The sequence below is a fragment of the Heptranchias perlo genome, chromosome 10, assembly GCF_035084215.1.
Source record: "Heptranchias perlo isolate sHepPer1 chromosome 10, sHepPer1.hap1, whole genome shotgun sequence".
NCBI lineage: Eukaryota > Metazoa > Chordata > Chondrichthyes > Hexanchiformes > Hexanchidae > Heptranchias > Heptranchias perlo.
Window position 1 is genome coordinate 10,949,641 of NC_090334.1, and position 12,708 is coordinate 10,962,348.

At 46.5% G+C, this 12,708-nt stretch overlaps 1 protein-coding gene across 1 annotated transcript in view; it reads right to left on the reverse strand.

Annotated features, from left to right (window-relative positions):
• The window catches only part of tyro3 (TYRO3 protein tyrosine kinase), a 168,981-nt gene that overhangs the window by 141,982 nt on the left and 14,291 nt on the right, over positions 1-12,708 (reverse strand). The window contains exons 2-3 of the mRNA XM_067991213.1: positions 10,919-11,105; positions 8,430-8,530 (exon numbers count right to left, since the gene is read on the reverse strand). Of these exons, the coding sequence (XP_067847314.1) occupies positions 8,430-8,530; positions 10,919-11,105 (288 nt within the window). The remainder of the gene's footprint in view (positions 1-8,429; positions 8,531-10,918; positions 11,106-12,708) is intronic.

Sequence of the window (12,708 nt, forward strand, 5' to 3'; positions counted from 1 at the left end):
CTCAATTCCATGAGCTTCAACTTTAGCTAACAGTTTCTTATGAGGGACTTTATCGAATGCCTTCTGGAAGTCCATATAAACAACATCCATAGAAATTACCCTGTCGACTACTTTAGTCACCTCTTCAAAAAATTCAATCAGGTTTGTCAGGCATGACCTACCCTTTACAAATCCATGCTGGCTCTCTCTGATCAGCTGAAAATTTTCAGTGTTCAGTCACTCCATCCTTAATTATAGACTCTAGTGATTTCCCCACAACAGATGTTAAGCTAACCGGTCTATAATTCCCTGGTTTCCCTCTCTCACCTTTCTTAAATAGTGGAGTGACATGGGCAATTTTCCAATCTGGCGCAGGCTCGATGGGCCGAATGGCCTCCTTCTGTGCCGGGACCATTCTATGATTCTATGAACTAAAGGAATCACTATTACCACTAAATCACAACAATCACTATTATCCTAAACTCTATACAATTATCCTAAATACAGGCCCTACAATCACTATTATCCTAAACTCTACACAATTATCCTAAATACAGGCCCTACAATCACTATTATCCTAAACTCTACACAATTATCCTAAATACAGGCCCTACAATCACTATTATCCTAAACTCTACACAATTATCCTAAATACAGGCCCTACAATCACTATTATCCTGAACCCGACACACTGACCCTGGATATTGACTCCACGATGTCCATTATCTGACACCAAGTATGGTTGCAGCTTGTCCATTTATTGTGTGACAAGTCTTAACATATGTATAGTGCATGCAATGTTCAAGCAACAGCATGAAAACAGAGAGAAAAGAAACCATTACCCGTTCTTCCTCAAGGTGACCTCATGGAACTGCGTCCTGTATCTCTACAAACCTAAGCTGTCCAAAGCCCCATGCTTATAGTAGCCTCGTCATGTACACACACATTGTTGTTCACAGCTGCCTGTCTTTTATCTCACTTGTTATAGAATATTGAAAGTACAGGCCTCCCTGCTCAGGACCTGAACTCCCTCAGTGCCTGCTTCTCATCCTTGAAACAAGTTTTTAGGAGCATCCTTTGTGAGCTACATCCCTCCGTTTAATGGATAGTTTACCATTTCTGGTCAGAACTTGACCATTTTTGATTTTTTAGCAGTTTATATCTTAATGCTTAATCTAATTTCTGTAAGTGTGAGCTGGTTATATGTATTGGAATGCCGAACCCAAAAGTGAGTGGTTTACATGTTTTCTGTGTTAAAACCACCTAATCGAAACATAAGTTTTATATACTAGAAAAATATCATGTAAAAGGCTTAATCTTACACCCTGGATACTGACCCTACAATGTCCATTATCACAAACCCTACTCACTGACCCCGGATACTGACCCTACAATGTCCATTATCACAAACCCTACACACTGACCCTGGATACTGACCCTACAATGTCCATTATCACAAACACTACTCACTGACCCCGGATACTGACCCTACAATGTCCATTATCACAAACCCTACACACTGACCTTGAATACTGACCCTACAATGTCCATTATCACAAACCCTACTCACTGACCCCGGATACTGACCCTACAGTGTCCATTATCACAAACCCAGCTCACTGACCCCGGATACTGACCCTACAATGTCCATTATCACAAACCCTACTCACTGACCCTGGATACTGACCCCACAATGTCCATTATCACAAACCCTACTCACTGACCCCGGATACTGACCCTACAATGTCCATTATCACAAACCCTACTCACTGACCCTGGATACTGACCCCACAATGTCCATTATCACAAACCCTACTCACTGACCCTGGATACTGACCCCACAATGTCCATTATCACAAACCCTACTCACTGACCCTGGATACTGACCCCACAATGTCCATTATCACAAACACTACTCACTGACCCCGGATACTGACCCTACAATGTCCATTATCACAAACCCTACTCACTGACCCCGGATACTGACCCTACAATGTCCATTATCACAATCCCTACTCACTGACCCCGGATACTGACCCTACAATGTCCATTATCACAAACCCTACACACTGACCTTGAATACTGACCCTACAATGTCCATTATCACAAACCCAGCTCACTGACCCCGGATACTGACCCCACAATGTCCATTATCACAAACCCAGCTCACTGACCCCGGATACTGACCCTACAATGTCCATTATCACAAACCCTACACACTGAACTTGAATACTGACCCTACAATGTCCATTATCACAAACACTACTCACTGACCCCGGATACTGACCCAACAATGTCCATTATCACAAACCCTACTCACTGACCCCGGATACTGACCCGACAATGTCCATTATCACAAACCCTACTCACTGACCCCGGATACTGACCCTACAATGTCCATTATCACAAACACTACTCACTGACCCCGGATACTGACCCGACAATGTCCATTATCACAAACCCTACTCACTGACCCCGGATACTGACCCCACAATGTCCATTATCACAAACCCTACTCACTGACCCTGGATACTGACCCCACAATGTCCATTATCACAAACCCTACTCACTGACCCCGGATACTGACCCTACAATGTCCATTATCACAAACACTACTCACTGACCCCGGATACTGACCCGACAATGTCCATTATCACAAACCCTACTCACTGACCCCGGATACTGACCCCACAATGTCCATTATCACAAACCCTACTCACTGACCCTGGATACTGACCCCACAATGTCCATTATCACAAACCCTACTCACTGACCCTGGATACTGACCCCACAATGTCCATTATCACAAACCCTACTCACTGACCCTGGATACTGACCCCACAATGTCCATTATCACAAACACTACTCACTGACCCCGGATACTGACCCTACAATGTCCATTATCACAAACCCTACTCACTGACCCCGGATACTGACCCTACAATGTCCATTATCACAAACCCAGCTCACTGACCCCGGATACTGACCCCACAATGTCCATTATCACAAACCCAGCTCACTGACCCCGGTTACTGACCCTACAATGTCCATTATCACAAACCCTACACACTGAACTTGAATACTGACCCTACAATGTCCATTATCACAAACACTACTCACTGACCCCGGATACTGACCCGACAATGTCCATTATCACAAACCCAGCTCACTGACCCCGGATACTGACCCTACAATGTCCATTATCACAAACCCAGCTCACTGACCCCGGATACTGACCCTACAATGTCCATTATCACAAACACTACTCACTGACCCCGGATACTGACCCGACAATGTCCATTATCACAAACACTACTCACTGACCCCGGATACTGACCCTACAATGTCCATTATCACAAACCCTACTCACTGACCCCGGATACTGACCCGACAATGTCCATTATCACAAACCCTACTCACTGACCCCGGATACTGACCCGACAATGTCCATTATCACAAACCCTACTCACTGACCCTGGATACTGACCCTACAATGTCCATTATCACAAACCCTACTCACTGACCCCGGATACTGACCCGACAATGTCCATTATCACAAACCCTACTCATTGACATCACAGGTGTGGCAGGAGAGTCCGAGAGGTGAGCAGAGTATAAAAGGGGAGGCCTAGAGCGGGAAGAGAGTCTAGGAGTCTAAGGCAAGTCATGGCAGCACAGCTCGCACCCGTGATATGCTCCTCCTGCACTATGTGGGAAGCCATGGACACTACCAGTGTCCCTGGTGACCATGTGTGCAGGAAGTGTGTCCAGCTGCAGCTACTGGCTAACCGTCTTTCAGAGCTGGAGCTGCGGGTGGATTCACTATGGAGCATCCGCGATGCTGAGACTATCATGGATAGCACGTTCAGTGAGGTGGTCACACCGCAGGTAAAGAATACACAGGCAGAAAGGAAATGGGTGATGGCCAGGCAGAGTAAAAGGACTAGGCAGGGAGAGCAGGAGTCCCCTGGGGCCATCTCCCTCTCAAACAGATATTCTGCTTTGGATGCTTTTGGGGGAGATGGCTTATCAGGGGAAAGCAGCAAGAGCCAGGTTCGGGGCACCACGGGTGGCTCTGCTGCACAGGAGGGGAGGAAGAAGAGTGGCATGGCTATAGTGATAGGGGATTCCATTGTAAGGGGAACAGATAGGCGTTTCTGCGGCCGCAAACGTGACTCCAGGATGGTATGTTGCCTCCCTGGTGCTAGGGTCAAGGATGTCACGGAGCGGCTGCAGGGCATTCTGGAGGGGGAGGGTGAACAGCCAGTAGTCGTGGTCCATATTGGTACCAACGACATAGGTAAAAAAAGGGATGAGGTCCTGCAAGGTGAATTTAAGGAGTTAGGAGATAAATTAAAAAGCAGGACCTCAAAGGTAGTGATCTCAGGATTACTACCAGTGCCACGTGCTAGTGAGTATAGGAACAGGAGAATAGACAGGATGAATGCGTGGCTGCAGGGATGGTGTAGGAGGGAGGGATTTAGATTCCTGGGACACTGGGACCGGTTCTGGGGAAGGTGGGACCTGTACAAGCGAGACGGGTTACACCCGAGCAGGACCGGGACAAATGTCCTCGCGGGGGTGTTTGCTAGTGCTGTTGGGGAAGGTTTAAACTAGAGTGGCAGGGGGATGGGAACCTGAGCGGGGAGTCAGAAGGGAATAAAGTTGAGAGCAGCAAGAGAGGGGAAGACCCAGGGGAAATCTACAATACAAATAGTACAAACAGTTGTTCAAGAACAAGTGAAAGGGAAAAGCATAGAGCAGCGGAAAGAAAGTGTACTTTAGGCACTTTAGGTACTTTAGGCACAACAGATAAAATGAAAACTAGAAGGCGTAAGGCGATTAACCCAGCATCAAAGCTGTGGCAGGGGGTTGGGAACCTGAGCAGGGAGACAGAGGAAATCGTAATAGGAAGGGACAGAAGGTATGGAGTAAAAGGTAAAGTGTTAAAAAAGGAAAAAGCAGGAACTAAGTGTCACAAAACATATTTGAAAGTACTTTATCTGAATGCACGTAGCATTCGTAACAAAATGGACGAGTTAACGGCACAAATAACTACGTATGGGTATGATCTTGTGGCCATTACAGAAACATGGCTGCAGGGTGACAACGACTGGGAATTAAATATGCCAGGGTATTTAACAATCAGGAAGGACAGGCAGGAAGGAAGGGGAGGTGGGGTGGCTATGTTAATAAGGGAAGGAATCACTGTAATAGAGAAAAGATATTGGGACAAAGGATCAGGATAATGAAACAGTTTGGGTAGAGATAAGGAATAATAAGGGGCAAAAAACACTCGTGGGCGTAGCATATAGGCCTCCTAATAGTTGCAACTCTGCTGGAAGAAGTATTAATCAGGAAATAGTCGGGGCATGTAATAAGGGAACAGCTATAATTATGGGGGATTTTAACTATCATATTAACTGGACAAATCAAATTGGGCAGGGTAGCCTTGAGGAAGAGTTTATTGAGTGTATTAGGGATGGATTTCTTGAGCAGTATGTAACTGAACCTACAAGGGGGCAAGCAACCTCGGACCTGGTCCTGTGTAATGAGCCAGGATTAATTAATAATGTCCTAGTTAAGGATCCCCTTGGAATGAGTGACCATAACATGGTTACATTCCATATCCAATTAGAGGGTGAGAAGGTTGGTTCTCAAACAAGCGTACTGAGCTTGAATAAAGGAGACTATGATGGTATGAGAGCGGAATTGATTAAAGTGGACTGGGAAAATAGATTAAAAGGTAAGATGGTGCATGAGCAGTGGTGTTCATTTAAAGAGTTATTTTACAACTTTCAAAAAATATATATTCCACTGAGGAAAAAAGGGTGTAAAAGAAATGACAGCCATCCGTGGCTAAGTAAAGAAATTAAGGATAGTATCCGACTAAAAACAAGGACATATAAGGTAGCCAAACTTAGTGGGAGGATAGAAGATTGGGAAGTCTTCAAAAGACAGCAAAAAGTAACGAAAGGATTGATTAAGAAAGGGAAGATAGATTATGAAAATAAATTAGCAAAAAATATAAAAACAGATAGCAAGAGTTTCTACAGTTATATAAAAAGAAAAAGGGTGGCTAAGGCAAACGTAGGTCCTTTAGAGGATGAGACCGGGAAATTAATGGTGGGAAACATGGAGATGGCAAAAATGCTGAACAAATATTTTGTTTCAGTCTTTACGATAGAGGACACTAAGAATATCCCAACACTGGACAAACAGGGGGCTGTAGTGGGGGGAGGAGCTAAATACGATTAAAATCACTAAGGAATTGGTACTCAGTAAATTAATGGGACTCAAGGCGGATAAATCCCCTGGACCTGATGGCTTACATCCCAGGGTCTTGAGGGAAGTGGCAGTAGGGATTGTGGATGCTTTGGTAATAATTTTCCAAAATTCTCTGGACTCGGCAAAGGTCCCGGCAGATTGGAAAACTGCCAATGTAACACCCTTATTTAAAAAGGGTAGTAGGCAGAAGGCTGGAAATTATAGACCAGTTAGCTTAACATCTGTGGTGGGTAAAATTTTGGAGTCTATTATTAAGGAGACAGTAGCAGAACATTTGGATAAACATAATTTAATAGGACAAAGTCAGCATGGCTTTACAAAGGGGAAGTCATGTCTGACAAATTTGCTTGAGTTCTTTAAGGATATAACGTACAAGGTGGATAAAGGGGAACCAGTGGACGTAGTGTATTTGGACTTCCAGAAGGCATTCGACAAGGTGCCACATAAAAGATTATTGCTCAAGATGAAGAATCACTGGATTGGGGGTAATATTCTGGCATGGGTGGAGGATTGGTTATCTAACAGGAAGCAGAGAGTTGGGATAAATGGTACATTCTCGGACTGGCAACCTGTAGCCAGTGGTGTTCCGCAGGGGTCGGTGCTGGGTCCCCAACTCTTTACAATCTATATTAATGATTTGGAGGAGGGGACCGAGTGTGACATATCAAAGTTTGCAGATGATACAAAGATGGGAGGGAAAGTAGAGAGTGAGGAGGACATAAAAAACCTACAAAGGGATATAGACAGGCTGGGTGAGTGGGCGGAGATTTGGCAGATGCAATACAATATTGGAAAATGTGAGGTTATGCGCTTTGGCAGGAAAAGTCGGAGAGCAAGTTATTATCTTAATGGCGAGAAACTGGAAAGTACTGCAGTACAAAGGGATCTGGGGGTCCTGGTGCAAGAAAATCAAAAAGTTAGTTTGCAGGTGCAGCAGGTGATCAAGAAGGCCAACGGAATGTTGGCTTTTATTGCTAGGGGGATAGAATATAAAAACAGGGAGGTATTGCTGCAGTTAGATAAGGTATTGGTGAGACCGCACCTGGAATACTGCATACAGTTTTGGTCTCCATACTTAAGAAAAGACATCCTTGCTCTCGAGGCAGTACAAAGAAGGTTCACTCGGTTAATCCCGGGGATGAGGGGGCGGACATATGAGGAGAGGTTGAGTAGATTGGGACTCTACTCATTGGAGTTCAGAAGAATGAGAGGCGATCTTATTGAAACATATAAGATTGTGAAGGGGCTTGATCGAGTGGATGCAGTAAGGATGTTCCCAAGGATGGGTGAAACTAGAACTAGGGGGCATAATCTTAGAATAAGGGGCTGCTCTTTCAAAACTGAGATGAGGAGAAACTTCTTCACTCAGAGGGTAGTAGGTCTGTGGAATTTGCTGCCCCGGGAAGCTGTGGAAGCTACATCATTAAATAAATTTAAAACAAAAATAGACAGTTTCCTAGAAGTAAAGGGAATTAGGGGTTACGGGGAGCGGGCAGGAAATTGGACATGAATTTAGATTTGAGGTTCGGATCAGATCAGCCATGATCTTATTAAATGGCGGAGCAGGCTCGAGGGGCCGATTGGCCTACTCCTGCTCCTATTTCTTATGTTCTTATGTTCTGACCCTGGATACTGACCCTACAATGTCCATTATCACAAACCCTACTCACTGACCCCGGATACTGACCCTACAATGTCCATTATCACAAACCCTACTCACTGACCCCGGATACTGACCCTATAATGTCCATTATCACAATCCCTACTCACTGACCCCAGATACTGACCCTACAATGTCCTTTACCCTAAACCCTACTCACTGACCCCTGGATTCCAACCCTAAAAATGTCCATTATCACAAACCCTACTCACTGACCCCGGATACTGACCCTACAGTGTCCATTATCACAAACCCTACTCATTGACCCCGGATACTGACAATGCAATGTCCTTTACCCTAAACCCTACTGATTGACCCCAGATACTGACACTGCAATGTCCATTACCCTAAACCCTACACACTGACCCTGGTTACTGACTCTCCAATAGCCATAACGCCACACGCTTGACACTCACCCTCGGTACTCTCTCTGTCTCACAGCAATACACCCTATATACTGTCTCTCCCTCACCCAGGACAACATTAACATTTACTTCCTTACCTTCGACAGTCAGAAAGGCTTTCTTTGAGTTGACTTGAACTCCTTTCACACTCGCCATGCACCAATACCAGCCCATGTCTGGCTGCTGTACCTTCGCCAATCTGAAGGAGATATGGATGCAAACAGAGATTTATCACAGTGACATTTCGAGCAATCAACTGAGTTTTGTGCAGGTATTTAAGTGAGATCACTGATCTATTTCAAATGGACAGCCCAGGCTACAAGTATTTGTGTTTTTCTGCTCCCCCAGTATTTCTGTAGATAAATGGATCATGTGCTGTGGAACGGAACCATACAGGCTGGCAAAGGCCCAGGTTCAATCCGCAGTCTGGACTGAGTTAGCTGATCTCAGCCAGGACAGCGATAGTGACACCACAACTCGCCTCAGTGCCCCCGGGCTAGTTGAGGATTCTTGCTCCTGACACCTATTCAATTGGAAAGTGTCCACGTGTAAAGCATCAGATGAGGCCGGTGTCAGCTTCAACTGTAATATTCTTCCTCGATAACCTAGTTTCCCAGAAAACTTGGGCAATTTTTTGGGCCTCACGCACCAAGAATGACCACTTGGGTAAAAGTAAGACATGCATTTATATAGCACCTTTCACGATCTCAGGGCATCTCTCAGCACTTTACAGGCAAAGCAGTACTTTTGAAGTTCAGTCACTGTTGTAATGTAGGATACGCCCCAGCCATTTTGCACACAGCAAGATCCCACAAAGAGCAATGAGATAAACTGTTGCAGTGATGTTGGCTGAGGGATAAATATTGGTCCAGGACACCAGGTCGAACTCCCCTGCTCTTCTTTGAATATTGCCATTAGATCTTTTACATGCACCTAAGAGGGTCAACAGGACCTCAGTTTAACATTTCATTCGAACAACAGCATCGCGCTGCCCTCAGTACTGCACTGTTAGCCTGGATTGTGTGTTTAAATCTCTAGAGTGGGACGTAAATCCTCAACCTTCTGACATCAGAGGCAAGAGTGCGACCACTGAGCCACAGCTAACACCACGATAGGATAGTGGCGAACTGCTGGTACTGAACACCAGCATGACTCACTGCCTTCGGCAGAGGAAGAAAGACAAATAAAAGCAAATTCTCCTCCCCTCCTCAATCACCTGCTGGAGAAAGCTCAGAAAGAGGCACTACGTCCTGTGGGATCAGCACATCGCACATTTCCCCAACAGCCTGACTGAGATTGGGAACTCGCTCTGGATTAGCAGTCAAAGGCCCGGCCATCCATTCTACCATCTGATGGTGCAGCACCTATTTCAGTAATTTCATCCATTATGTCAGACTTTTTGCTGCTTTCAGCCAATGCAGAGAGAGTAGCACGACAATTACCTCAGCACCCCTCAGTTTGGGAATATCTGGTCTAGTCTAGTCTCATCTACCGCAATGGACCAGGTACAACGAGCTCCCAAATTCCATTATCCAAAACACTACACACTGACCCTAGCTACTGCTGCAGTTACAAGTCAAGAAGTAGCCTAAATTTGACTGGTGGTCACCATATTAAGAAAGAAGGACTTGCATTTATATAGCGCCTTTCACAACCTCAGGACGTCCCAAAGCCCTTTACAGCCAATGAAGTATTTTTGAAGTGTTGTTTCTGTTGTAATGTAGGAGACGCAGCAGCCAATTTGTGCACAGCAAGATCCCACAAACAGGAATGTGATAAATGACCAGATAATCTGTTTTAGTGATGTTGGTTGAAGGATAAATATTGACCAGGACACTGGGATCTTCTTCGAAATAATGTTATGGGATCTTTTACATGCACTTGAGAGGGCAGACAGGGCCTCAGTTTAATGTCTAATCCAAAAGACGGCATCAACAACAGTGCGGCACTCCTTCAGCACTGCCCCTCCGACAGTGCAGCACTGCCCCTCCGACAGTGCAGCACTGCCCTTCCAACAGTGCAGCATTCCTTCAGCACTGCCCCTCCGACAGTGCAGCACTGCCCTTCCAACAGTGCAGCATTCCCTCTGCACTGCCCCTCCGACAGTGCAGCACTGCCCTTCCGACAGTGCAGCATTCCCTCTGCACTGCCCTTCCGACAGTGCAGCATTCCCTCTGCACTGCCCCTCCGACGGTGCAGCACTGCCCCTCCGACGGTGCAGCACTGCCCTTCCGACAGTGCAGCACTCCCTCTGCACTGCCCCTCCGACAGTGCGGCACTCCCTCAGCACTGCCCCTCCGACAGTGCGGCACTCCCTCAGCACTGCCCCTCCGACAGTGCGGCACTCCCTCAGCACTGCCCCTCTGACAGTGCGGCACTCCCTCAGCACTGCCCCTCCGACAGTGCGGCACTCCCTCAGCACTGCCCCTCCGACAGTGCGGCACTCCCTCAGCACTGCCCCTCTGACAGTGCGGCACTCCCTCAGCAGAGTACTGGGAGTGTCAGCCTGGATTTTGCGTTCAAGTTTCTGGAGTGGGACTTGAACCCACTCTAGTAACGGAACAGCTGTTCCGGTTTGCGGGATTACCTGATGCTGCTCAGCAACTCGTCCTCGCCAAGGGTCACGCTGGTGAAATCAGCATCTTGCAGCTCTTTGCCATCCTTCAGCCAGTGTATAGCGGGCAATTCCGTGGCCCCCTTCAACTGGCATCGCATCTGGGCACTCAGACCCAGCGACACTGTGAGATTGGCAGGGCCAACCACGAACTCCAACCCTGTCAATGGAAAAAGGAAAGGAATAAGAAATTGCTCGAGAAGTATATTCTACTCAATGCTGACGGAGCGCATCAAAGGATTTAAGCAAATTAAAAGGAATTGGCATTGCCCCATTCTTCTTGTAGTCAGCATTTGCTGGAAGGGGTTAGATCCCCTGATTGTCTTGCCATCAATTCTGGTTTGTATTCCCTCGAGTATTGAAGGTGATCTAATTGAGGTGTTTAAGATGATTAATGGATTTGATAGGGTAGATAGACAGAAACTATTTCCTCTGGTGGGAGAGTCCAGAACAAAGAGGCATAACCTTAAAATTAGAGCTAGGCCGTTCAGGGGTGATGTCAGGAAGCATTTCTTCACACAAAGGGAAATCTGGAACTCTCTCCCAAAAAGCTGTTGATCAATTGAAAATGTCAAAACTGAGATCGCTAGATTTTTGTTAGGCAAGGGTATTAAGGGTTACAGAACCAAGGCGGGTAAATGGAGTTAAGATACAGATCAGCCATGATCTAATTGAATGGCGGAACAGGCTTGAGGGGCTGAATGGCCTCCTCCTGTTCCTATGTCCCTAATGTTCCAAAACCCAGATTCAATCTCCGGCCCATACTGATTTAGCTGATCTCAAGCATCGGGGGTGGAGGAGGGGGATCAGCCAGGCTCCCCATTCCTGATCACCTTCCAGCGACCCTGGTAGGGAAGTAGTTTGATTTTGCCCTGTTATGTTGAGATTGATTGCCTAGGATCGCATGTAAAGAACAGCCACACGGTGCACCAGGAAACTGTTTAATCAACTGATGTCTAACTAGTCGAAGGGCAGGGGAGCTCTCCCCGGTGTCCAGGCCAACAGGTTCATACTCGTAAATTTAGGACTGATCTCCAGACGTTCTTCACACAGCGAGTGACCAAAACACGAAGCGACTTCGGATAAAGTAGTGGAGGCAAAATCATTGATTGATTTAAGAACCAATTAGATGTTGGGAGGGTGGGTGGGGGTGACTTCAATGGTCATTCTGGATGGGTGCACTATGATGGGCCAAATGGCCTCCCTCACCAATATTTATATTGGGATCTGTCCTAATGGCACAGGTAGAATCAGGAGCTTGAGGGGAAAACTCACACAAAGTTGCAAATTCCTCAATTCTGCAGTGTGAGGATATAAAATCCCTCTATTTCACCACTCCTCCCTTCCTCCCCTATTCCGCACTCTAACTAGATCTGAGGGGCTGGACAGTCCGCTCCCATTTGCTCCTAAGCACTGCTTTACGGTCCGTTACAACAGCAGCTTAATGACGACTCTCCCTGCCATCCTTCCCTCCACCCCCACCTCACGAGGGAGGGGGCGTCTTGCCTGCCTTTCGCTCTGGGGTCAGGGACTCGGTGGAGTGAGGGGTCATGGAATCATGGAAAGTTACGGCACAGGAGACCATTCTGCCCATCGTGTCCGTGCCAGCTGAGAAAGAGCTATCCAGCTTAATCCCACTTTCCAGCACTTGGTCTGCAGTCCTGTAGGTTACGGCACTTCAAGTGCACATCCAGGTACCTTTTAGATGAGTTGAGGGTTTCTGCCTCTACCACCCTCTCAGGCAGTGAGTTCCAGACCCCCAC